The following is a 27,989-nucleotide window of genomic DNA, read 5'->3' on the forward strand; positions in this document are numbered from 1 at the left end:
CTACGTGAGGCTGGGTCGTGGTGCAGGATTGATCCTCCTCCTCTGGGGAGGAGCTCGGGAAGAGGAGGCAGTTGGATGGCAGGAACCACTGACAGATAGAGAAGGTCCAAGTACCAGATCTGCAGGCGCAAGGAGGATCATCCTGCTGTGCAATGTCCCAGTATGTTCATCACACATAGCAGAAGCGGAATTGACAGGAAGGCATTCAGGAAGAGTCCCTCCCAGAGGAACAAGAAGGCAGCCCAGACACTCCTCGGCTGAGGATATCTGCTGGCAAACTTCTGACACTTGGAGTAGGCATCCACCGCTAAGAGGTCAATCTGAACAAGACCCCACTCACTGAAGAGGCGCAACACTTGCACTTGCTTGAGCTCCCATTCGTGGCAGGACCTTAACTCCCTGCTGAGAGAGTCCACGCTGGTGTTCTGGAGGCCTGCCAGGTGAAACAGGACAAGAAACATGCATTGAAGAATGTCCCAGTGCCATAGAGACTGTGCTTCCAGGGAGATAGCGGGAGAATGTGTCCTGCACGGTTTTCTGATGTAAAACATGGTGGAGGTATTGTCAGTGAAGATCCGCACCACCTTTCACTGCAGCTTTGTGGGTTTCCCAACTCTCCAAAGAGGTGTCGGTCGGGACTGTCACATGGTACGGAGGGATCACGAAAGAAACCAATTGCGTGAAGTGTGGCTGAATCGACTACCATTGGAGAGGTTGACCAAATGCCTGATTGAGGGTGATCTTGTCTGTCGATGTGCCAGTTACCTGCTGCCATTAGGCAGTCAGGAATTCGTTGAGGGGTTGAATTTGGAGCCTGCAAAAGGGAACCAGATGGATGCAGGAAGACGACATCCCCCGCAGAGATTTCATGGACCGGGCTGTTGCAACAGAGGCTTTCGACAACTACTGGACCTTTTCCAGGATGGCCTTCACTTTCTCTTCTGAGAGTGTCACCAGACCAAATACTGTGTTGACATGGGGACCCAGGAACAGTGCATTCTGAGATGGCACTACCCAGGACTTTGGATAGTAGATCGAGAATCCTAACAAAGTCAGATGGTCTCTGCTGTGTGCTGGGTTGCCAGTGCGTGGGAGCGGGACCGGGTAGACGTTGATTCCCTTGCAGCATAGATGCACTGCTAGTATGGCCAAGTATTTGTTGAAAACCCTCAGAGCTGACTTCAGGTCGAATGGAAGGGGCCTTGAATTGGTAATACTGCCAGTGGATGATAAAATGCAGGAACTTCCAGTTTTCACGATGAATGGGGTTGTGGAATACATGACCTCCAGGTCGAGAGTTGCCAGAAAATCGCCTTCATCCAGCAGGTTGAGCATGTGCTGCAACGTGACGCACCCTGAACTTTTGGGATTTTACAAACTTGTTGAGGTGTCACAAGTCTAGGATTGATCGCCTCCCTCCTGACTTTTTCCTCACCAGAAAGTATCTGGAGTATATGAAGCCCCAGAGGTGCTGAGGGACTGGTTCTATTGCCCCTTTGCATAGCATGGTTTGAACCTCATGCAGCAGCTGGGCCATGTGTAGTTCTTGTTGCAAGACAGGAGGAATGTGGGGGCACAGGTCTTGAAATTCTAAAGTGTGCCCCTGCTGAAGAACATCCAGCACCCATTTGTCTGTGGAGATCTTTTGTCACTGATTGATAAAGTTTAATAGTGGGCCTCCCACTGGGGTGTGAAAGTGGGGGCACGAGTCCTGGTCCGGTTCAAGCCTGCTTGGGCATCTGCCTCCTGGATGGGGGTGACAATGCTGGGTGCCACTGCCGTAGGCCTGGGAGCAACCCCTGCAAGTCCCCTGGGTGGTGGAACGGGAGAGCTGAGCATAGGGTGTGGTGTATGCCTTGGACAATATGGAGACTCTCCCCTTTGGGGAATCAAGTGAACATCTTTGTTGCAGGGTCCCCAGAGACCGTGACGACTCCGTGTGAGTCTTGATGGCTTGGAGGGCGTCACCGACCACTTTCCCAATTAAGTTTTCCCCATCAAACGGCATGTCGATGGCTTTCGTCTGTATGTCTATGCAGAAATTAGTTGTCTTTATCCCACCTTGGCGTCGGAGAGCCACACCATTGCTCCTCCTTGCAGGAGCCTGAATCCGCTAAGTCGAGTGCGACAGTGATGGTGTGGTCTAAAGCTACTTCTAACAGGAATAGGACCAAGGCTTAGGACTTTTTGTCATCAGGGAGGAAGTCAAGGGTGAGCTCCAACTGAACTAAAGCTCCCTGTCGTAACTGGACAAAATTGAGGGGGCATTGGACGCATTGATGATCAGGGTTGCTGTGGTATTGATACAGTTAACAGCAGCATCAAGCTTCTTGCCTTCCTGGTCTGGAGGCACCATGGACGATTTAGAGGGGTTGGCTGACCTCTTCCTGGGAGCGGCTGACAGCATGTCCGGCAGAGGCAGTGACTTGAAGCACCTGGGAGCCGAATCTGGAACCCAGTATTTCTTCTCCAGCCAGTCACGCGTGGTATTTGGAGCCTTCATGACTGCCAATCCATACTCCCATATGTCATTCAACAAGTGACAAGGAACAAGTTACTTACCTGTAACTGTTGTTCTCCAGCATGGGTCTGGCATGGATTCACATGCTCATGAATATTCCCCGTCAGGCTGGGAATCCTCGGTAAAGAAAAACCAGTATCAGTTTCGTTTCTGATCTGTCTTTCGTAGTAATAACCAATCACTGGTCTCTGCGTCATACTGACCACAGCCAATGACTGCCCTCTACCTAAGCACCGCCTCTGGCAGCCATCTTCAGATTTGGAAGCACGTGAAGTGGCAGTATGACCAAGTGAAGAGCCGCAGAGGGGTAGGCGGGAGGGTTCGCATGTGAATCCATGCCAGACCCATGCTGGAGAACAACAGTTACAGGTAAGTAACTTGTTCCTTCTCCAGCATGGGGTCTGGCATGGATTCACATGCTCATGAATAAAGAATACATAGCAGTACACACATGCACAACCACGGGAGGTGGCAAAGGCTCAACATTAAGCATTGCATCAAACTCAACATTAAGCATCTTACCTCCACACCAGGCTCACCTCAGGCGAACAGGTTGCGCAGCACTGCTTGGCCGACCCTGGACTCCTCCCTGGAATCCCGATCGACGCAGTAGAACTTCGTGAAGGTGTGCGTCGACCTCCACGTAGCAGCCCTGCATATGTCCAGCTGGGGCACACCAGAAAGGAACGCCGTGGTAGCTGCGATCGCTCTGGTGGAATGGGCTCTCGGACGGCCGGGCAGCGGTCGGTTTGCCAACCGATGACAGTACATGATACAGCCGGAGAGCCATCTGGAAATGGAAGCCTTCGAGAGAGCCTTCCCCTGATTGACAGGTCCAAAGTTCACAAAGAGTTGTGACGTCTTCCGAAAACACTTCGTGCGGTCCACGTAGAACTTCAGCGCTCTAGCCACATCCAGCGAGTGCAAAGTCCTTTCAGCCGGTGACGAAGGCGACGGGAAGAATACAGGCAACACCAAGGGTTCGTTGAGATGGAAGTCCGACGGTACCTTGGGCATGAAGGAGGGGTGCGTCCTGAGCACTACCCTCGTGTCGTGAAAAGTCAAGTACGGGGCCTTGCAGGAAAGGGCCTGGATCTCTCCCACCCGTCGTGCGGAGGTGATGGCCACAAGAAACGCTGTTTTCCACGACAGAAACTTCAACGGGGCCGAGTGCAGAGGCTCGAACGGAGGTCCCATGAGCTTGGTCAGCACCACGTTGAGCTCCCACGCCGGGGCCGGAGCCTTCACCGGCGGGAACGATCTGAACAGTCCCTTCATGAACTCTTTCACCAGACGATGAGACCACAAGGACGTCCGCCCCGTGGTTCTGGTGTATCGGGAGATCGCAGCAAGATGAATCTTGATGGACGCGTGTGCCAGTCCAGCTTTGGCCAGCGTCAGCAGGTACGGCAGAACTTGGGGAGCCGTAATCCGTAGAGGGTTAATCTTCTGTGCGTGGCACCAGACAGAGAACCTCTTCCATTTGTGTCCGTAGCATTTAAGGGTCGAGGACGCCCTGGCCTTTGCAAGAACCTCTCTGCAGTCGGCCGGTATGTCGTATCCTCCAAACTCTAGCGCTGCAGGAGCCAGGCCTGCAAGTTCAGCGATTTCGGGTCGTGGTGGAGGATGGCGCCTCCTTCCCTGGAGAGCAGATCCGCGTCCACCGGCAGCTTGATTGGCGGGGACGCTGACAAGTCCAGAAGGTCCGGGAACCATATCTGCCTCGGCCACGCAGGTGCGACGAGGATCATCCTGCACCGTGACCTCTTGAGCTGGTTGACGAGCCGGATTAGCAGTGGCAAAGGAGGGAACGCGTAGAGGAACAGGCCCTCCCAGGGGAACGAGAAAGCATCGCCCATGCTCCTCGCCTGGGGAAACCTGCTGGCGAACCTCCGGCACTTGGAGTTCGTCGCCGTCGCGAACAGGTCGATCTGGGGTGTGCCCCACCGTCGGAAGAGGCGATCCACTAGATCCTGCCGTAGTTCCCACTCGTGGCACAAGCGCAGCTCCCTGCTGAGTGAGTCGGCGATGGTGTTTTTTATCCCTGCCAGATGAAACGGCACCAGAAACATCCCTTGGGCGACTGCCCAATGCCACAGGTCCTGCGCCTCCTTGGACAGTGCTGGGGACCTGGTTCCGCCCTGTTTTCTGATGTAAAACATGGTGGTGGTGTTGTCGGTGAAGATCCTCACCACCTTGCCCTTGAGGGACGGAAGGAAGGACCTGAGGGCCCAAAACACTGCACGGAGCTCCAGGACGTTGATATGTAAGGATTTCTCCGTCGGGAGCCAAAGGCCCCTTGCGTGCAGATTTTCGGTGTGCGCTCCCCACCCTTCCAGGGAGGCATCCGTGGTCACTGTCTCCTGGTGGGCTGGGGTCTGGAAGTCTATGCCCGCCGTCAGATGCGCGCGGGTGCCCCACCACCGGATCGCTCGTCGGAAACTCTCGTCGAGTGTGATCCTTTCCTCGAAGCTGCCCGTCGTTTGGATCCAGCGCGCGTCCAGGAACTCCTGCAACGGGCGCATCCGTAGCCTGCACATGGGAATGAGGTAGATGCAGGAAGACATCATTCCGAGGAGGGACTTGATGGACCTCACCTTGGCCGCGTCGGCCACCAACATCCGCTGCACCTTGCCCAGGATGGTCCTGGTCCTCTCCTCCGACGGGGAGGCCAGAAGGGACACTGTGTTGAGCCTCGCTCCCAGAAACAGAGTGTCTTGCGCGGGTACCAGGTGGGATTTGGCGTAGTTCACGGAGAATCCCAGGTCCGTGAGAAGTTGGACGGTCCTTGCCGTGTGAACCACGGCGAGCTCCCTTGTCTTGGCTCGGATGAGCCAGTCGTCCAGGTAGGGGTAGACGTGGATCCCTTCGCGGCGCAGCTGAGCCGCCACCGGTGCGAGGCTCTTGGTGAACACCCTGGGTGCCGACCGTAGACCGAAGGGGAGGGCTTTGAACTGGTAATGCCGCCCTTGGACCACAAACCTGAGGAATTTTCGGTGCACCTTCAAGATGGGAATATGGAAGTAGGCATCCTCCAAATCCAACGACGACAGGAAGTCTCCTTCCTCCAGCTGACCCAGGACGTGCTGGAGGGTGACCATCCGGAACTTTTGCGCCTTGATGAACTTGTTCAGACGTCGCAGGTCCAGGATGGGGCGCCATCCCCCCGTCTTCTTCTTCACGAGGAAGTATCTCGAGTAGACTCCGGAGCCCCGAAGCCTCTTTGGGACGAGTTCGATGGCGCCCTTCTTGAGCATCGCCTTCACCTCCAGGAGAAGTTGAGGGACGTGAAGTTCTTTCCTGGCCACGGGGGGAACGCGCGGACACTTTCTTTGAAACTCGAGCACGTGACCCCGGGCCAAGGCGTCCAGCACCCAACGGTCGGTGGAGATGGACTCCCACACGCTGACGAAGCTCGCCAGCCGGCCTCCCACCGGGGTGCTTCGGTGGGGGCCCGACCCCCCAGCCGGTTCAATCCTGCTTCGACGAGGCTTTAGCGCCTTGTCCTTGGCGACGACGGCGGGGTCCGCCAGGCTTGCCTCGTCCTCTGTAGGCCTCCTGAGATGACGAGCGGGCCGCTTGACGGTAGGAGGAGAAACCGCCGCCGGACGCTTTGGAGGCGCCCTTGCCTCCGCTGCTCCGAAAGGGCGTCCGTCGTTGTTGCAGAACTCCAAGGGCCCGGGCCGTCTCGGTGTCCGCTTTAATGGCCTGAAGGGAATCGTCCACCGTTTTCCCAAACAGGTTGTTCCCATCGAAGGGCATGTCCAGGACTCTGGTCTGAACGTCTTGACGGAAGTCCGTAGCCTTGAGCCATCCACGCCGCCTAAGGCAAACGCCGTTGCCCAACTGGCGGAACCCAGTGTCGGCGATGTCCGTCGCAACGGTAATGGCGTGGTCCGAAGCCACCTCACCTTCCTGCAGGATCTCCAGTGCCTCTGCCCTCTTGTCGTCCGGCAAGAAGTCCAGCAGGGGAGCCAGTTTGTACCAGAGCTCCCTGTCGTATCGGGCCACGATAGCCAAGGCGTTGGCAGCTTTAATCGTCGTCGCTGCAGACGAGATGACTCTGCGTCCCATAGCGTCCAATTTCTTTCCCTCGCCGTCCGGTGGGGAAGTCGATGTGGAGGCCGCACCCCCCCCCGCTTTTTTCCTGGCCGCCGCGGAGACGACGGAGTCCGGAGTAGGCTGCGCCCAGAGGCACAGGGGGGCCGTGTCCGGGACCCAGTACTTTTTCTCGTACCGGTCTCTTCTAGCTGGCGTCGTGGACGGGTTCTTGAGGAGGGCGAGGCCCTCATCACAAATGTCGTCCAATAGAGGCACCGCGAGGACCGTCTTCCTCTTGGCCTCGCGCCGCTGATAAAGGAAACCTTCCTTCTTCTTCTCCTCAGGGCAGAGTTGGAAAAGCTCGGATGCCCTGGCGATCATTGAGGGGAACGATCCAATCTCGTCGGGCGGAGAAGCCCTGGTGGGAGGCGACGACGGTACATCCTCGTCGTATACCTCGTCGTCCGTACCCGTCGCTGCCGTGTCAGTCCCCGTATCATCCCCTCGGGTGGACGGGGAGGAGGGCTGGAAGGGGCGCGACGGCTGAAAAGGAGGTGGAGGGTGGATCCTTCTTTTCTTGGTAGGGGGAACACCAGAAGGTCCCGGTTCTGGGTCCCCCGACGGGAGAGGTTCCGTCGGCAACGGTAGTCTCGTCCTTATCTCAGAGCATAAGGACTGTATAGCCAACAAAATGGCCGCCGAGTTGTCTCGCGGCGCTGGCAGAGGGGAATCCGACGGGCGATCAGGGGCCCCGTCGGTACCCTTGACGATGTCGTCACCTGCGTCGGGATCCATCCCGACGGGCCGGTCTTCTTCCACGCCGAGGCCGTGGCTTAAGACCTCGACCAGCTCCTCCTCCGAGGTTGAGGCCGAATCTACGCCGACGCCCTGCCCCCCCTTTTTCTTCCCCACGGGGGATTTCACGGGGGTCCTATCGATGGGCACAAAAGAGGACTCCCTCCGAGGTGGCAGGGAGACTCTGAGCCCCGAGGTCGCCACCACTGGTGTAGCCTCCACAGGCTGAGCCAGGGCCGCCGCGACAGTTTCGATAGAGGGCTTGGCCGGATGGATTAAGGCCTTCACCACCTTAGGTGCGCTCACCGCCTTATCCTTGAGGGGGGGACACTGCCTCGCTCCCCCTCCGCCTTCGAGCTCGACCGGGGCCTCTCCAGGAGCTTCGCCGGGTGCTCGGCCTTCCTCTTACCCGACCCAGAGCGTTGGCTCGTGGTTGATGGTGCCGGGGAGGGTGCGCCCTGCCTGGCGCCCGTAGAGCCCGACCGTTCGGCGCTCCCGGTGCCAGCGGACTCGCGGTGCTTGGCCTTATGTTGGACCCCCGTCGCCGGGGCGTCCTCAAAGGTCTTAGAAGACCGCTCGGATTTCTTCCTCTTCTTCTCGCCGGACGGGCTCTTCCCTTCTAGCCAGTTGGCGAGACGTTGATGGCGGTCCTTCATGGTCCGCTCCGACATGTTGCCGCAAAACGCACAGTTCTTCTCCACGTGCGTCTTGTCCTCATGTAGGCAGTAAAGACAAAAAGAGTGTTCGTCCTCCTTGAAGACGTTCTGCAGCTGGCATCCAGGCCAGACCCTGAACAGCTTTCCGGGCGTTGAGCTTCCCTTCTCCTGGGCCATGGCCGGGCCTGAGAAACTTCTGGAGTCCTCCAAAAGCGTAGCTCGACGAAATCTTCACCCTTGAGGGGCGCAGACGAATCCGAAACGGGTCCCCGTTGATCGGATGGAGAGTCGGTGGAGCTTGAGGCTCTTTTGACCGAAAAAACGAAGTTTTTGAGAAAAAACGTGAAAAAATAGCACTAACGCTCGAGAGCAATAGCACGAGGATCCCAACACATGAACGTGCGGTAAAAATCTGAAGATGGCTGCCAGAGGCGGTGCTTAGGTAGAGGGCAGTCATTGGCTGTGGTCAGTATGACGCAGAGACCAGTGATTGGTTATTACTACGAAAGACAGATCAGAAACGAAACTGATACTGGTTTTTCTTTACCGAGGATTCCCAGCCTGACGACGGGGAATATTCATGAGCATGTGAATCCATGCCAGACCTCATGCTGGAGAATACAATGGTCTTCTTACCGGATTCCTGCAGCTGAAAAAGGAATCCCTCGATTTTCTCTTCTGGCACCAGGTTGAAGAGTCTATATCATGGAGTGAAAGGAGCCAGTTTCGGCTGGGGGAGAGGCTATGGTAGGCTCATCATCATCGGGGGGCCGGCCAGGAGGTTCTCCATCTACAGGAAAGTAATCAAAATTATCAGTGTGAGTAATGTGCCAGTGTGAACTGGCTCTTCCGTCACACGTGGCAGGGCCCCATCACTGGCTGAAGGGTAGCATGTGCCTTATGTGCCAATAATGTAAAGACACTGGGCCTCATTACAAGTACTCCGGTCCGGAATTAACACTGCCGGTAAAACCATACGGGCACCGTTTCCATGTCCGCGCAATCATGACCCGCGGCCCCGGTAATAGCACCACCCTAAACCGCCACCGCGGAAATAGGGTTCCCGTTAAGTCCGTCTGCACGGAAACCCCTCCGTTACCGTCAACACGAAACACTGCGAGCATCACAACTAGCGCGGACACGGAAATACCGGCAAGAAAATGGCGGAAATACCGTGATCACGGTGGCGGAACCGCCGCCACCGCGAACATGGCGTTATACACTGCCTGCTGAACTGAATCAGGGCACAGGTGCACCAAATCAGCCCAGCTGGACCTAGCAGCCCACTGGGAGCCTACAAAAGGGCCACACCCAGCCCAACACAACACAGAACCATGCAGGCAGCAGGTCTAGTAGCACTGGGACTGGGCCTACTCAACCAACAGGCAGCACTGCACATGGTGGCAGTAATGGCGCAGAGGAGGAGGCGTAGGCGGAGGAGGCGCAGGCGGCAACCAGCCAACCCTGCAGCTATGGCAAACCCCATTGCCCAGCCAGCCCGACCCCGCCGCCAGCCACCAATACCACGCATCAGGGCCTCACCCTGGAACCTCACCCCAGGACAGATCCACACCCTATACCGGCTGGACCGTGCAACAATCCTGCACATCACCGCCATGATTGAGGACAACATCAGCAGCCTAATTGACACCCCCACCGCCATCCCCCCCCTCTTGAAGGTTGTCTCAGTTCTGCATTTCCTTGGCACTGGGACCTATCAACACACGGTTGGTGAGCTGCACGGCATATCACAACCGTGTTTCTCAAAAATCCTGGTACAGGTACTGGATGCCCTGTTGCGCCATGTGTCGGAACACATAGCCCTACCCCGCACCCTCCCCGAGGTCATTGCCACCAAGTTGGCCTTCCATGCCATAGCAGGCATGCCAAATTGCATAGGCGCAGTTGACTGCACCCACGTCGAGCTGACAGTTCCACATGCAATTGAGGCCGTGTTCCGCAATAGGAAACAGTATCACTCTTTGAATGTCCAGATGGTTTGTGATGCCATGCAACTGATTACACACTGCTGCGCACGTTTCCCAGGCTCATCACATGACTCAATGGTACTGCGGAATTCCACGTTGCCACGGTACATGGAACGCTATGCCGGACAAAGCACATGGCTATTGGATGAGTACAGCTGACGATGCTACAACCCTGTCGGAGTGGTGTGTGTGTGTCCAGGCCAATGAGCATTGTGAGTGTGCCGCTGTGACCGCACATGCATCACCCCCCTTCCATCTACCAAATACACAGCAGATGCCAAACATCATGTAGGAAGACATGACAGGGCACCACAATGTGCCCGTGCACACGCTGCCACAGCCAATCCCGTCACTGTCCCATGAACCCCGTGCCACTGCAGACACCCACCCTCAATTGAAACACTGCCCCAAAAAGCATGAGAGGCGTGTAAATGAGACAACGTGTATTTACTACTTCCGTACAGTGGAGTCACTCTGCCATGTGTGGACAGCACTGCACCATGACATGCACACAATCAAATGTCACCCGCAGGCCACAGTAAACATGCAAGTTAATGTGTAGGCCCATATGCAGTCAGCGACATACCTCGTGATGCCCAAGACATACCTCCATACACTGCATGGTACATATGCATGAATGAATGATGATACACAAATGCACAGCAGCAGATGAGGACATGATGCCACAAACACTGACATGTTCCCCCATCTACATCCCATGTAGGTGATGCGGGATATGCACTCACGCCATGGATGATGACACCTGTACGGAGACCAAGGAACAGGCATAAAGAGGCATACAATAGGGCACATATCCGCACACGTGGAATGATTGAGAGGACATTTGGACTGCTGAAGGCCCGTTTCCGCTGTCTGAGCAGATCTGGCGGATCACTGCTGTACAGCCCAGTGAAGACGGGCAAAATCACGCTCGTATGTGCCATGCTGCACAATATATGCCTGCACAGGAACATCCCAATGCCACCAGACGCAGATGCAGGGGATGGGGATGGGGATGGGGATGGAGATGGGGATGGGACCGCCTCCCCCTTGGGGTCCACATGATGGCCAGAGAGCACGGGATGCCCTGATTCGCATTTACTTTTGAGTCACAGCACATTCACAGAAATGCACAAACATGGTGACGACAATGAATTAATAGTTGCACTGCAAAATAAATGATCAATGTCCACACATGTATGTCTTGATTTGAAATGGTGATGTATTGATGTAATAACAACAGGGAAGAAGGTGCATTGGTTAGGGAAGCTGTACACCCGGGGCCACCCACCACCCAAACGTGCCCACCCCCACCCAGAGCCCATTGTCCAAACCCCCAAAACTACCTACCCCACCACCCAAACGTGCCCACCCCTCTCACACCCTTGTAGTCCACATGTGTCCTGCACTGCCCCACACACATGCCATCACTTCCGTGTGCGCTTCTGTGCCTGTGCAACCTTGCCCGAAGGACCCGTTAGCCTACTCGAGCGCCTCCTTGGACTGGCAGTAGTGGAGCTGGATGGGGTGGTAGTGTTTGATGGGCCAGAATCTGGGATTGAGGCCATCCGTGCCAGATTTGCCTGTTGGCCAACCAACATGGCCTCTACAAGCCTGGAGGTGTGGTCGTTGCCCTCCCGCACATGGCGTGCAAGGGTCACTATGGTGCTCGCAAAGCGTCCAATGGACCTCGACAGGCGACGCACTGAGGCGCTGTAGCTCTCCCTCTGCAGCCTGGATTCCTCTAGCTGCCTCTCCACCAGCTGGGTGAGGGTAGCCTGCTGGTCCTCCATCCGCTGCATGCGGGCATTCAGTTCGGCCATGGATGGGGTGGGCGACCTCATGGGACTCCCCAGTGAAGTGGGGCTGAACCCCAGCTCATGGAAGGAGCCCAGGTCTTCCAATGTGGCCATCTCCCCCTGTGGCCCCGTTTCCGAGTGCTCTTGCGGGGCACTGTTATCACTGCAGGCCGCCCCTTCTGCAGTGCTGCTGCCTTCGGTGTTGTGTTGGGTGGCCATGATAGGTTCCCGTGGCACCTGTCTAGACTCAGCCAGTGTGGAGACGGTGGGGATGTCGGTGGTGGTGGTGTGCCGCACATCTGTAGTGGCTGGTAATGTGGCCAGAGGTGCAGAACTGCCGGCAGCATCCTCCTGTGTGGTGGCGGTGGCTAGTGTACTTGCCGATGCAGATTGGCTGGCCTGTTGTGCAGTATCACTGTCACTTGAAACGGCTGCGGGGACACAAAGGGCATGCAATTAGTGTTGTTGTGGTGGCAGATGGGTGCATCACATGCGTCATTGAGATTGTACATTGAATAGTGTTAGTCACATGCATCTGATTGCTGGTGTCTGCCTTCAGTGATATTGGTTGCCATACGGATCATGATGGGTCCTTTGGCCCACACATGCACTGCCTGGGGGGGGGGTTGTTAATGGGTCCTTTGGCCCACACATGCACTGCCTGGGGGGGGGTTGTTAATGGGTCCTTTGGCCCACACATGCACTGCCTGGGGGGGGGGGGGGTTGTTAATGGGTCCTTTGGCCCAGTACTCACAACTGCATATTTACATGTGGCATTCATGTTTGGGCACTTACCGGCATCTGCAGGTGGGCTCACTCCTGCCTCAGCCTGCCCGATCCCATGGATTCCCTCTAGGTGGAGGACGCTGCTGCAACGCTCCTCCCATGCTTGCAGCCTCAGTGGGGAAGGGGGTCCTCCGCCTGTCCCACTGCTGCGTTGGCGGTGCATGGAAATGAGGTTGCGTACCCTCAGCCTCAGGTCGTCCCAACGCTTGTGGCAGTCCCTCACGCTCCTCACTGCCACGCCCACGGCCGTGCACTTGCGTGCAGCTTCGGCCCACACCTCCTTCCTCCGCTGCTGTGTGGCACGCCGTTGGTCGGCACTGAACAGCATCTCAGCATTGTCCACAATGTGCTCCACCAAGACGGTTAGCTCCGCCTCGCTGAAGCGCTGTTTGCGCTGCCTCTGAGCAGGAATCCTGGCAGACATGCTGGTGGTCCCTTTTGGCTTCTCAGAGTTAGGATTGTGCTTGTGCTGGCTCTGGATGGCAATGGATTGTGCTTTTATATGATGGCCGCCTCTCTGTTTCCTGTTTTGGCGATCATGGTATTTCCGGTTCCGTGTCCGTGGTGGCGGAGGCGGAAACGGGTTTTGCGCCACTTGTGGCTTCGTTATTTCCATTTCCGTGGGGTTTTCCGTGACGGCGGTAACAACGTTTCCAAGTCCGTGTGGTGCGCGCGACTGACAGCGTGTAATCGGACGGTTTTTCCGCAACCTTGCGGACACGGAAACGTTTTTACCGCCGTCACGGATTTTGCACGGTCCCGGACTGGCAGGTTGTAATGAGGCCCACTGAGTCTACCTGGACTCCAACCTTACCATGGACAGGCAGGTTAACGCCATTGCGTCCTAATCTGCCTATTACTCCAAAATCCTTAACACAGCCAGACCCTACCTATCACGCCAGAACTGCCTCACAATTGCCAGGGCAATAATTGGTTCCCTGATATAGGAACTACTTGAACAGGGAAACAATGCGAAATTGAGCCCGCCCCATTCTGACATTGGCTAAATAAAAAAAGCTAAAGCTCACTCAACATGTGTTTTTTGCTCCCTTTTCAACTAATGTTAAAAAGCTAAATTACACAGTTCTACAGATGCTAAGCATGCAAAATGTTGTAATCTTTACAGAAAATGTATATGTAAAGTAACAAAAATCTTTGTGGTAGGACGCCACTCCTTTGTTTCAATAGCTAATAGCTCTAAAGTCCTCCCACAATCCTTGAGCAGTCCCTTTCGTTACATATAATAATTGGTTCAAGGCTTGATTACTGCAATGCCCTCCTCCTAGGGACATCTTGCAAAAATGTAACCAAACTGCAGCTTGTCCAAAACAACGCCCTTAGGGCAGCCACAGGAACTTCCAGGAAAGATCACATATCCAAAGGTAGGACCATTGGCTCCCTGTCAAAGAGAAGATTGTGTTCAAAACCTTGGCCATCACGTGCAAGTGCCTCCATGAGCTCGCTCCTCCATACCTTGCTCAGCGAATCACAAAGCACACCACCACTAGACCCCTCAGGAAGTGCTATTACAACATGATTGTCACGCCCAAAACTCGAAAAGCCAGCGCTGGAGGGTCTAGCTTCCCCACCCTGGCAGCCACTCACTGGAATGCACTTCCCTTTCACCTAAGAATGATAGACTCTCACCAAGCCTTCCGGAAAGCCAGCAAAACCAAACTCTTTATCTAGAGACATAGTGTCTTCGTGCAGGCTGTATACCTAACCACGGTTTATATGCTTTTGCCTGTAACCCTGTTTTTCTCTGTATCGCACACTGTCTATTCCTTCTGTAATTAAGACTTCTGGTCGCCTGTAACCTTAATCATAAGTTCTTATATAATCCTGTAACAGAGCCTCGATGCCCAAGGGCTGCAAGTGCGCTTAACAAATGCAAATAAAGAAATAAATTTAAAAAAAATTATGAGGCCATCTCGGCTGGTGCAGAGGAGGCCTTGAAGGACTCTTGGCTGGACCAGACACAGGTGTAGCAGGCAGCCACTGCTGTATATCCGCCACCAACTTATGCAGGGTGTTTAGGTCCAGTGAGATCTCCCTTGTTGCAGTAGCCGGTAGAACCGGTGCAGGAGGAGTAGGATCCGGGCTTGAGCCCCTTGAAGGGCTAAACAGCCAGGAAGGCCCATGTGTTGGTGACCCCCGGTGAGGCATAGACAGAATGGGGTCAAGTTCCTCATGGTGCCCTTTCTCATCCAAATAAATATCTTCTGGCTGGTCATCCTCAGAAACGATGTAGATGGTTTGGGGCCCTTTGGGAAAGAGGCTCTGACAGGAGCCTGCAGATCCAGAATAGGCGCCGTCGTCGATGGGATCACTGTCGGACTGTTGATGGGGGTCTGGGAGCTCGAGGCGTGGCGACTTTGATTAAGTCGTCGTCGACAGAACCCCTGTCGACGACCAAGTCGGTGACGGGTCCTTAGAAGATTTGCTCTTCGAGGCTCTGTGCTCGGATGGCGGCAGCCATTTCCTTGCAGAAGAAAGTAACCTACCAGCCGATAGGCTAACCGTCGACGGAGCCGGTGATGCTGACCGACCCTTTCCAGATCATGGTCCTGCAGCCGCAGAGACCGTCGACAAGGGTGCCGATGGAGTGTGGGATTTCGCCGTCTTTCAGATCTTTGCAGAGGAAGCATCCTCAAAGGAACTCAACCTCTTCTTACTCGAGGGAGTACGCTCATGGGGCCTGCCGGTCCTGTAAGAGGCACGACGGCGCCCAGAGGCCGCATCAGAGGCCTTCCCTTCCTCGATCCAAGCCACTAACCTCTGGTGGCGATCCTTCTTGGTCTTCGACTAAACGAATTGGCAGATGGAGTATCAGTTTGCGTCGGGGTGAAGACAATGAAGGCAATCGAGGTGCCGGTCCTCCAAGATTTTCTTCAGGCCGCCGCTTTCATAGGCCCTGAAGAGGCTTTACCACGTGGCATCAGCCATGGTCGAGGTGTAGGCCCAAGCCTTGGGCTGTTGGCGGCATGGATTGAAGATCTGAAGGTGAATTGAAGATCTTCGCCAACGGGTCCCTGCTGTCAGTCATCGCCACGTGATGGTTAAAGAAGAGATGGAAGATTACTTTAAAAAAACAGCAAAAACCAGGGGGGCAGGGGGGCTATGAATTGCGAGGAGCAAAGCACAAGCACTCATAACACTACAAACGTGCAGTAAAATATGTTGATGGCCACCAGGGGTGGAACTTAGGATGTCAATTGTCATTGTTTGGATGCAGTATGACCCAAAGGACACTGATAGGCTATAGAGCAGACTAGCAGTTTCAGTTTAAAGCTAAACTGCTTTCTTTTTACAGAGGATTCCCAGCCTGACGGGGAATATTCATGAGCATGTGAATCCATGCAAGACCCCTTGCTGGAGAATATCCATCTCTTCTGGAACTTTCCATGGGTTTCCCAATTCTCCGTCTGCAGATGCTGAATCATCTAACGGATACAGTGTACAAGCATCACCTTCTAGATGGATCATGGACAACTGGGCATGGAGGATTTAGGGAGTTGGTGGCGATTCCTATGCCTTTCTTGGAAGACTAGAGAACTCATCAGGGATTCCTTGACCCCATTAACTGTGAAAAGCTATGTGGCTACTTGGTGGTTTTGCCATGGCTGGTTTGTGAAATGCTGTTTTCATTAAGTTTCAAGAGATGCACATAATGTTTGAACTTTTAGCCTTAACTTGCGCGTCTTTTAGAACATCATTTTGTAAAATGTTGCTTTTTCAGGCTGATCAAGATTAAGAGGAAGGATCCCCAATAGGTGATTGCTTTTTGGTGTGCAGAGTAATTTGGGACATTGATCAAGGACTCCAGAAGCACAATATATACATCTATGGGATGTTAACCCGCCCCAAAGGCATTTTGAAGGCTGCTCCTGTGCTGGCTATTAAACAGAAGGTTCTGCCAGGGAAGCTGGTGATGCTGCTTTGCTTAATATCACGCACAAGAGCTTCAGATGTGTGGTCTTTTGAGATTTCTAGAAATAATTTCTCTCTGGAGGGAATCTTTTTGATTTCTAAGAGGACTAAGACTGGTAGGAAGCTTGATCCCCACCAGGATTTTAACTTATGTGTGATGAATTGACCTTAAAACTGAATGCAGAACCCAGGTCACATCCTGTCTGACTTCAGCAGCTGTCTAACTGGTGGCCTCCTCTATCGCCGTGAGTTGGATTAAGAGTTTTCTAGCATGTCAGGAATTGAAGATTCAGTCCTGGGTGCATTCCATGAGCGGTGCTAGGTCTTCTAAAACGCATGCCTCGGTTTATGGTCTGGCAGACATTATGTCGACTGCAGACTGATCCAGTGAAGCCTCTTGAGCAATTTTATTGTAAGCAAGCTGATCAGGTAGATTGATTGTGGTATGTTTTAAACAGGCATAATGCTCCCTTCTGGGCTTGCTATAGGATTTAGATGCCCAACAATTGTAAGTACAGAGTATTAATTGGATTAAAGATACAGAGGCGGATACTATCCCACCCTAAGGTGGAATCTTTCGACATGTTAGGTAAAGAAAATACTTATGCTGTGTTGTCTCATGTGCTGCGATTGAGTTTGCCCTCTCATACTAGTTTGGTGGCCTGTCGATTTATGGTATTGTGTCTTCTTTATCACTAGTACAGAGGTCAAGATGCGCAGAGGACTTCTTGCAGTGGTTGGCATCTAACCAGATCTGGTTATCGGCCAGAATCTTCAGGAATCAAAGGTTCACTGTATCTTGTGTTGTGGAGTGTGGGAATAATGTTTGGACCAGCAGGGAAGTCCAACTGTTGTAATTTTCACATCAAAGAAAGAGGAGGAGACAAGCCAGGACACTCAGTTATAAACTGGGCTAGAGTGCACAGCCATGGGATCAAGTTTGCAGACATTTTTTCAACTACATATTTCCTTCAATTTTTCTGGGAAATGTATTCCTTGCTGCTGCAGAGTTTAGAAAGAAAAGCAATGCTTCCCTCTGTCCTATTAGAATTATTACTCCATGAGATCAATTTCTGTGACGTAGTCTTAAAAGGTCCAAGGCCCTTGTACAGAGCAATTGACTTTGATGTGAGCTACCATAAATGAGAAATGTCCTGCACGACAGCCCCCTACTCAATGGCATACGTTATATGTCAATGGATCACCAGTCTGTTTATTCAGTATTTCCTATCATACTTCAAGGTGAGTATAGAATAATTATCTGATTTTGTCATCAATTATTGCAGTGCAATACTTTTTAAAATGCAATACATGTTTTAAAGATCATTATGGATTGACTGTTCTCTGGCTCACAGATCTCTGTGAAAGTGTACCCTTGCGCAACAGCTGCAGCAAGGGTCTGATGATATTTGCAATGCCAATCATATCGAGTTGAAAAAAATCCCTACTTTATGTACTTCATATGCCCATAAAGGCTTGTTTTGGTGCTAATGCAGAAATACCTACCTAGGATTCAGTTAGTTGATGTTAGCAAGAAGGGCAGCTATACCTCCTGGATTTCGGCATTGTACCACAATAAGAGAAAGATGGTCATGACAGTTTGGCAACCTCTTGCACATGTAAATGTTTCAACAAGGCACTATGTAATGGTATACTTTTCAGCATTTGCTGTTTACAACTAAATTGTAAGGAAATCTTTCGCAAACTTGTTTAGAGTGCTTGGAAATGGAGCAAGCCCACGGATGATATGCTGCTTTAGAATGCTAGCAAATGATAATAGTTACCCACTCAATGGGTCAATGAGGTTTTTGACAATTTGTGAATCATGTTGCAAAATAAGCGTTTAATGTCATAGGAGACATTCAGGGATCTTAGTCGGGTACAAAGTGCTTACCAAACATCTTAAACGAGTGTGTAAGGCATTCTTATAGGAGAACCAATGAAATGTAACAAATAGAGGCAACAAAGAATGGGGAGATAGGACCTACCTGAACCAGATGGTTTACCCACACACAGAACAGTTTGTCCTCATCTTTAAAGCACCCTTTTATTTAATGTTTCTCAAATACATAAAATCTATAAGTTCCTCCTTAGTTCATGTTACAATTCAAGCTCACAATTTTTACTAAATACATTTCTGATATTTTTAAAAGGTCTGCAGTGGCCAATGAACTACTTGAAAATGTATTCCACTCAGCACTGCTCAATCCTTCCTCCTGTTCTTTAAAAACTCTGCTCAAATATAAATATATATTCCCATTTATTTACACGATTTCCTGTAAAATGCTGTCAATGGTTTAGGACATTAGGCACTTAAAAGATCTAGTCCCCAAAGAAACAACAGAATCAAGGGGTTCGGAGGTACACAAAGTATTTTAAAGTTGGACAACTTTTCTGCCAGCAATTATGGTAATTTAATTCTTAGTCTCCAGTTAGGAACATTCCCTTCAAGTACATACTTAAATTATGGGGTTGCCAAAACTCACACTTACCTTCTTCCTATTATAGGAACCAAGATATGGCAAGTCTCATATGCGCTTTGCCTCCAATAGGAGGCACATATTTCCTAGAGTAGCAAAAATAAGATGTGTCCGATTCGTTCTAAAGAAAACCGCACTGAATTCTTGGCATACATTCTCTGCAGTTCACATGTGGTTTTCAATAGTTGATAACCTGCAGCTTTGCGCGCGCACGCAAACACACAAATATTAGCTGACAGAGTGACACTGCAGCAGAAAGAAGCTTGGCTCTCCTGTTAGGGAAAGCACCTTTGGGGTTGCTTCAAATTCAAACATGCTGCACAAAAGGCACTGTGTGACTTAGTTCCTGCTCATTATGATGTGCTGTTCCACCTCGGGTCTTGCTTGTCACACTCATGACGTCATCAATGTGCTGGAAGAAGACAAGCTGAAAACAAAGCTCTGCCTCTCGAAATGCCCAACAAGTACTGTGCACTTCAACTGAAAAGTATGTGAGATTTATAGAGTAATTAGATATAGTATCCTTACAATAAAGGTCCCGACTGTTATTCACACACCAAGATACTTCCCCTGACAAAAGTTTTTAAAAAAATCTCTTTAGTTTGCATCATTCCCTCTCCAATAAAAATATAGTTTCAAATATATATTTTTCTATTTAGCATGACTACAAGTCCTGGTTCCTGTTAAAACTCTGTAGGACTGTGTGGTTTGTGTATTCAAATATCCATTGCTGAGTTGCAGACGAAGGTTTGCAGTCATTCATGAAGACCTTGTGATCAGATGGACTGCAGTCCATGCAGCTGCTGCTGACTGGGTGGAAAAGGGTCTTGTCCTGTGGTAAGGAAATCAGAACAAATTAACTGGTGCAAGGACCACAATGAGAAAAAAAAATGCATTTGTGCGACAAGAAATTGTTAATACTGTGAACACTTTTTTCACGTTATGTCTGATGTAGGATACTGGTACAAACGGCACAACAATTTTAGTTTATCCACCTTAGCAGGTGCTGCCTTTTTATTGGGGCCATTATGTGAGGAAAATGGCAAAAACAAAAAGTAATTTTAGTTTATTTTTGAAAGGCAGACAAAATAAGGATGGACATCTTGTACTGAGATAGAGAAGAACAAATTACTTACCTCCGGGTAACGTTTGTGCTGATGGATGCTCCCCCTATGTATTCATAATCTATGATATCATATCCGTAGCACAACTGTTCTTTAGAAAAATATGCATGGAGGAGTGCAGCGCAGCTCCGTCGAACACCTGTATGTGCCCTATGCCAGGCAGGAAGTTAGGGCCAGTATATATTGAGGTGTCACGCCGTGACCCCAGTTGCGCTCTTTTTCCCTAGCTCCCTAATGCTGAAGGAGGCCAGAACTGTTGGTGTGCCGACTATCCGCCAAGAGGGGTAGGTAGAGAGGGTGAGGAAGAATCCATGGGAGGAGCATCCATCAGAAAGAACATTACTGAGAGGTTAAGTAATTTGTTCTACTAATGGATTCCTTTCTCCCATGGATTCCTCATCTATATGAACATCTGGAGCAGGGATAGAAAGCAAGGACACCACCTAGACCAGAAAACCCTCAAGGACTGCCCTACCAAAATGAGCATCCAGCCTGAAAGGAAATCCGAGCAGTAAAATGTGCAGAGACACCGACATCGCTAACGGGTAGATGTCCAGGACAGGGAATCCCCTCTGCAGGGTAGAGGTGGCATCTACTCCTCTGTTAGAACTAGCTGTTAGACCCTCATGCACATCCTTCCCAGGCAGATAATAGCATTATGAGATGCAGAGAATGATCCACGTTGACAGGGTCTGTTTAGTCACAGCCCTGCCAGCACAAGCTCCAACGTAACCAATGAAGAGCTTGTTTCTCTCGAGAGACGTAGTTTCTGAGGTTCCGCACCGGGCCCAGCCGATGGAATCGTCCCTCTGCATTTAGAAGATGGAAGAGGGAAAAAAAGAAAACACAGGAAGATGGATCTTTTGAGAGATGTGAACATTCAAGACCACTTTTGGAAATAAAAGAGGGTCTCACTCTCAAAGTCACCTTCTCTTTGGAGAAATCCAAACCAGGAGGTGTAATCGAACACCTGGATTCACTCACCAGTCCCGCTGACATTATGGCAACCAGAAAAATCACTGTAAGAGTGAGCAATCGAATACGAAAGGCATGGAGGGGCTCAAACTGAGCTCCCATAAGGAATGTCAACGGCAAATGCAAATCCAATGCCAGAACCACAAACGGGCATCGAGGAAAACCAAAATAGGGGTGAGGTATCCCTTAACAGTGTCAATCTGCAGGCTTGCCCGGGACAAGCACAGCAAAAAATCCCAAACCGGGGACAACAGACAGGATAAGGGTCCGGATCCCGCTGCCAGCACCAAGCCAAAAATGTATGCCATCTGCAGGCATAAATAGAGTTTGTGGCGGGTGTCCGAGCTGAAAGGAGCACATCAAAGACATCGTCTGACACGTCCCACTCTTTGTATCTCAGTAGCAAATCATGAAGGTTCAGGCTGATGAGGTTTGGGTGGGAAACCCACAACTCCGATTGGGAGAGAAAGTCAACTCTCCTCGAAAGGTGGCAAGGAGGACAGAGGGACATGTCCAGCACCTCTAGATACCATGTCCTCCGTGTCCAGCCTGGAGCTATCAGGATCAACATGGTCAGTGCTTTTGCCATAGCTCCCCTGGAGCAGAACAACTCACACTTCCGGTTCACACTGGAAGCAAAGAGGTCTACTTGAGGAGTTCCCTAAAAGGAGAAGATCTCTTCCAGAAATTCCTGGCAAAGCTCTGACTCGGAGGCCGAAATCTATCTGCTCAAGGCATCCGCCGTGACATTCTCTCTTCCGGCCAGATGGGCTGCCATCAGAGACACTGTTCTGCTGAGTCCAGAACCACATTGTCATTGCATCTTTGCATAGAGGAAAGGACCACCAAACCACCTTGTTTGTTAAGGTAATGCAGGGCCAAAGTGTTGGCATCAGGATCAGTACAGTCTTGCATTTCACAGAGGGGAGGAAGGCGACCAGGGCCATCCTGAGCGCCCTCATTTCCAGCAAAGTGATGTGTTCCCGGGACTCTGAGGGAGAACACAGTCCACTCACTCTCAGATTCAACAGGTGAGTAATTCAACCTGTCAGATGCGTCTGTGACCACCGTCACCTGGGGCTAGGGTTGACTAAAACAGGTATCTAGTCTTTGCATTGAATGCTTTACCGTAGAAAAAAAAAGCATTGAATGCATTTTTTTTCAATGGTATAGGGTTTCTTTAAATTATAATGGGTTTTTGGGGTTAAGAAAAAGGGGCCTGGGCGGACCCCCAATTAAAAAAAAAATAAATGCATTTGATGCTTTTTTTTTCTATGCTTTCTTTTCTATGGTAAGGCATTCAATGCTTTGGCATTCGATGCAATGACTAGGAACCACTAAACACGCCTCTCATCAAGTGCTCTCCAACAGCACGCCAGATAGTGAGCCACCTGGTCCGAGACCTATAGAAGGTCCAATATGTGTCCCTGAAATTGAAACCATTAGCAACGGAGGAGCCACTAAAGAAATCTCATGGGCAGCCTCACTTCCGGTACTACTAGGATATAGGAGGCGCTGAAAGCCTGAGGCAGGGACTTGGGTCTGGGAATGGAGGACATTGACCATCTGAAAGATGTTCACTACTCTGTCCTCGGTCAGGAATGTTCTGCCCTGGAGAGTGTCCAAGACTGCTCTGATAAATCAGACACTTGGACAGCGAAACCAGAGACATTTTGAAGTTCAAGTTAAAGTCCAAGCTGTGCAGTAGAGTGCATGTGCGGAGTAGGTGCTCCGATACCAGATCTGGGGAGCGAGCTCGGACGAGTCAGTCGATCAGGTAGGGAAAAACCAGAATGCCTTCCCTCCTGAGGCAGCCACCATCACTGCTAGCAGTTTGGTGAAAACCCTGGAAGCTGAGGAAAAACTGAAGGTAGGACTTTGAACTGGCAGTGATGGTGGCCCACCACGAACCTTGGGTACTTCCTGCGCTTCTGATGGATAGGCACATGGAAGTAGGCATCCTGAAGGTCCAGTGATACCAACCAGTCCAGCAGATCGTGGGCTTGCAGGATCTCGGATGGAGTAACCATCCTCAATTTGTCATTGTGCAGGAACAAATTCAGCAGCCGAAGATCCAGTATGGGATGCAACCCCCTCCCTCCCCACCCTCCTTTGGCACTAGAAAGGAGGTGGAATACCAATCCATTTCTCTTTCTGAGTGCAGCACCAGCTCTACTGCGCTCTTTGAGAAGGTGGCGAACATCCTCAAAGAGCATGGGGTCCAAAGCAAGGGGGTTAGATTGAGGGCCATGGTCCAGGGACTGTTGCACAGATATGAGACAGTAGCCCTGTCGGATGACCTGCAAGGCTGAAGCGTCAGACATGATCCTGGACTATTCCGAGCCGACCTGAAAATTAGGTTTTTTGCCTTGTGGCATTGAAGAGACAGTGGAAGACGCCGCTCCTTCTTTGGGGCACATCTACTCCTATCTCCTGGCGTGCAGCCTTCCCAGGGATATTTGGCCTCAACCACATGGGATATAGGAGCCTGAGGGAAGGTTGTTGCATGGCTAGGCCCAAGGACTTCGCAGTCACCTTTGATGACTGAAACCTTTTCCTCAAACAAGTTCTGTCCATCAAAGGGCATGTCCAAGAGTTTAGCCTAGACATTGCGTTCAAACCAAGACGTCCACATTCAGGAGTGATGCCTTACCACCGTTCTTGTGACCATGGCTCTGCCGACACATTCAGCCATATTCAGTACCGAATATAAGATCTGATGAGAGGCTTCCTGCCATCACCTACCATTGACCAGAAGTCATCCCACTCAGGGATGGGCTCAGCTACATTGGCCACAGCAGACCAGAGACCAAACGAGAACTTTGCCAGGGTGCAAGAGGCAGTAATTGCACAAAGGGCGAGGCTGCCGATGCAAAAACTTTCCTCCCCCAGTCGTTCAGCCTTTTACTCTTCAGATTAGAAGGAAGAGGAGAAAAGGTGCATGATTCCAAGTTCGCAGTCTGCACCACTAAGTCTCAGGGGAGGCATGAGGGGACAACAAGATTGGATCCAAGGGGCAGGACAAGGCTTTCTTGCCAGGCAATACACTGTCAACCACAGGTGTAGAGGTGGGCATCTCCTACACCTCTAACCTAACACGGCCCCCGGGGCCGCCACTGCTACATTGAATGGTAGCAGAGTCTCCCTTTTAGGGCCTTCGTCCAGGATGTTCTTCAACTCAAACTGAATTTTGGGCCTACACAGAGCAGATAAGCACAGGATCACCGTAGGCATCAGTTTCTGAAAAGACACATGAAGTTTAACAAGAGTGGGTGCCGGAAGAATGTACAGTTCAGGGGAGGTTTCCAGACAAGTGGCCTGCTGTTGGTCGGAGGGCCAGTCCTTGGACATCTTCACCTACCTCATAGAACTCCTCCGGGAAGTCCCTCTTTCCTCGAGACCAAAGGTTCTAACCTAAAGGGCACCTGGTCCCCCGCTTCATTGAGCACATTGCAGAGGGCCGCCACCGCCTCGCCCCTTATGCATAAGAATGCCAGTGTGAGGATCCGCTTGGGTAGTTGGATCTCTTGGGGTGCTTCTTGTCATCCTCCTTTTCCTTGCACAGAGGCGACTGCTCTCCAGAATGCAATCCACACTGTGCGACCCTGAATGAGATCACTTCTGACCTGGTGGACGTAGGCAAAGATCTTCATTGCCCGTTCTTGTAGGGCCTTCGGTTGAATGGACTGGCATGATCCGCAGTCCTGGGCGTCATGGTCCTTGCTGCATCCGATACAAACATCCACCAGCGGCAATCCATGCACGGCTTGTAACCCGAGGCCTTTGCAGGGTTGGGCATGGTGTTGTGGAAATTTGAAAATCTTGATGATCGTGTTCCTGATAGCGAACAGAATGCATGGAAAAAAGGAATTGAGGTCACAGCGCCTCAATATATACTAGCTGTGACAGCATGTTCGCCACTGGGCCATTGAGGCGTGGGATGGAGCAGACAAGGAGCTGCGCTTTTCCCCCTGGCCGCAGAAAACTTTACAAAGAACAGCTGTTAATGTAATCACTGTGCCGAGGGAGAGTACTCCCGAGGCACTCTTTATTAACTTCACTGTCATCACTGTGACTATGAAGGGAGTAGTTTTTTACCTGTAACTCCATTTCTCCAGCGGTGGTATCTTTAATGGATTGACATGCTGTGAATATTCCTTGTCAGGCTGGGAAACCCCAGTTACTTTGATTTAGTCATTTTCCTATGGAAAGACTTGACACCCCGAGTGTCACATCAATGTCTTTGTGGGTGCCTTTGGTCCCAAGCAATAGGACGTCCAGTGTATAGCTCCACCCCTGCAGCTTCCCCTCAGATTTGAACCACTCGAGCTGGGTGGATAACCCCTTTAGAGGATGTTTGACTGGAGGGGGGAGGCTGGACGGCGCGTGTGAATCCATGAAAGATACCAACGCCGGAGAAGTGGAGGTACAGGTAAGAAACTACTCCCGTCTCCAGCATTGGATCTTTCATGGATTCACATGCTGTGAATAGATTTTGTAGCAGTATACATGTTAGGAGATAAACCAGACAAACAAAAATTAGAAATGTTTGCATTTTTCTGCGCTCATGCCAGTAGTATACATACACAAGTACAAGAAAATACCCCGGAAGCTGTACGGCTTACTTACTGGAACAGCCGTTGAAGGACTGCCCGTCCTAGCTGCACGTCTTCAGCATGCTGCTGTTGTAGGCAGCACTGCTTGGTAAATGTTTGAGGCACTGCCCATGTTGCCCCCTGGCAAATATGTTTGATGGGCACTCCGGATCAGAGGGCCGCTGAGGCGGCTGCAGCCCTTGTAGAATGTGCTCTAGCCGCTGCTCGCAGAGGCATGTTGGCCTTTGTGTGGCAGAAGGAAATAATTGAGGGTATCCATCCATCTTGCTATGCCTTGTTTTGAGATGGCTTTTCCCTTGTTCGAGGTGCCAAAGGTGACAAAGAGCTGTTTTGTTGCCCAAAAATAATTTTGTCCTGTCCAGATAATATTTTAACGCCCTTTTCACATCTAGTGAGTGCAGGGCTCTCTCCGCTGGTGAAATGGCCTTTTGAAAGAATGCAGGCAGAGTTATGGTTGCATTCTTGTGAAACTCTGACGGCACTTTTGGGATGAAATGAGGATTGGTGGAAAGGAATACCATGTCCTTCACGAATCGTAGACCAGAGGGTCCACCACCAAAGCCTGTATTTCCATAACTCATCTAGAGGATGTAACAGCTATTAAGAATGCCACTATCCAGGTCTAAGATTCGATGTGTGCTGTTGATAGAGGCTCGAAAGGAGTCTTAATGAGACCGGCGAGGACAGGATTCAGGCTCATACCGGTGGAATCTTTTTTGTTGGCAGAAAAGTACAAAAGAGCCCTTTTAGGAAGTGTTTGAGTATACAGTCATTGTAGAGCAGAGGTGATACTCTTTTCCTTGTGAATCTAGAGATTGCAGCCAAGTGCACCTTTATAGAGGAGATCGATAGACCTTCTTTCACCAAGAGAAGGTAGGGAAGAACCTGTTGAGGTTTTATGGTTAGTGGTTGAAGGTTGGGCTGTTGGGCACACCACGTACAGAACCTTTTCCATTTGTGGTTGTAGGAAATGTTAGTGGACCGAGCATTGGCTGCAGCTAGAATGCACTGGCAGTCTTGCAGGATGTTTAAGTGGCCACATTCTGCATGATCAGGAGCAACGCTGTTAATTTGAGGGAGCCCGGGTCGTGATGTAGAATCACCGTGTCGTTCTGCGATAGAAGAATGGCGTGAGATCCCAGATGGATTGGATTGTTTGCCGCTAACTGAAGGGGGTCCGAGAATCCGGTCTGTGCCAGTACAGTGCTACATCTAATAAATACAGTCTTTGGCTGATTCCGGGGCTCCTCAATATGTACATATGTAATAGATGCAGGTCAGCGAAACTAAAGTCTATTACCCCTAGACTGTAAGGGGAAGTGAATAAACGTATTTGAATGTTTAGACCGTAAAGGGTTTTTCGCGCTCTGCAGAAAACAAGACTATGTTTCCAGTTAAGAAAAAATGTATGCATTTCAAATGATAATTTCAAAATCTTTTGCAGAAATAAAGATAAGCCAAATGTTAGTTCTGTAGTCTTCGCCTTGATTTGATTCCAAACAGGAAATGGTTTAAATTATATGCTTTATACTAAGGTGAGAAGCCTCACTCTATAGTTTTTTCTAAGCGGCACTAACTCTACCGTGTACCTCACAGTGCTCGCATTTCAGAGCTTAATTATGTCTGTTATACACGTGATAACTACTGACACCGCATTCGTATATTGTTTCTATTCAGGGTCTTTCTTACAAACAGCTACTTTTAACTTCAATATTTGATAACCAGATCTACTTACACTAGTCAAGAGATTTTTTAAAAAACAATCTCTAGATATATACAAAAAAGCACTTACTTGAGTAGCCCGTTTCACTTGAAATGTAAAATTCAAATACCAGTACAGTGCTACCAGAATTATTTTGCAGTGCTATTTCCGTATCATTTGGATTGTTTGCCTGATAAGAGGGAATGGAGGGAACGCATAAGCGAACATGCCGGTCAATGGGAACGAGAATGCATCCCCCTGAGAGTCAGGATGTGGGATCCTGCTCGCAAACTTCATGCACTGCTTGATGGTCGGAGTGGTGAAGAGGTCCAGAGGAGAATGACCCCATGTCGAGAAGATTTTGGATGCTTGGTTGCCGTGAAGTTGCCATTCATGGGATTGTGATGCATCCCTGCTGAGGGTGTCTGCTTGTTTGCTGTGTATACCCAGGTGGTGGAAGACTTGCAACAGAATGTTGTTGTGAATGGCCCAGTGCATCTTGAGACAGGGCGTTTGACCGCGTTACGCCTTGTTTCGCAGATAAAACATTGTGGTTGTGTTGTCCATGAGGACTCG

At 50.9% G+C, this 27,989-nt stretch overlaps 1 protein-coding gene across 1 annotated transcript in view; it reads right to left on the reverse strand.

Annotated features, from left to right (window-relative positions):
- Positions 1-18,339: 18,339 nt before the first annotated feature.
- GALNT10 (polypeptide N-acetylgalactosaminyltransferase 10) overlaps positions 18,340-27,989 on the reverse strand; it is a 1,380,999-nt gene continuing 1,371,349 nt past the window's right edge. Inside the window, exon 12 of the mRNA XM_069653980.1 lies at positions 18,340-19,828. Coding sequence (XP_069510081.1) covers positions 19,661-19,828 — 168 coding nt within the window. The 3' untranslated portion in view covers positions 18,340-19,660. The remainder of the gene's footprint in view (positions 19,829-27,989) is intronic.

This window comes from Ambystoma mexicanum, chromosome 3q, assembly GCF_040938575.1.
Source record: "Ambystoma mexicanum isolate Mex_15411 chromosome 3q, UKY_AmexF1_1, whole genome shotgun sequence".
In the NCBI taxonomy this organism is placed as follows: domain Eukaryota; kingdom Metazoa; phylum Chordata; class Amphibia; order Caudata; family Ambystomatidae; genus Ambystoma; species Ambystoma mexicanum.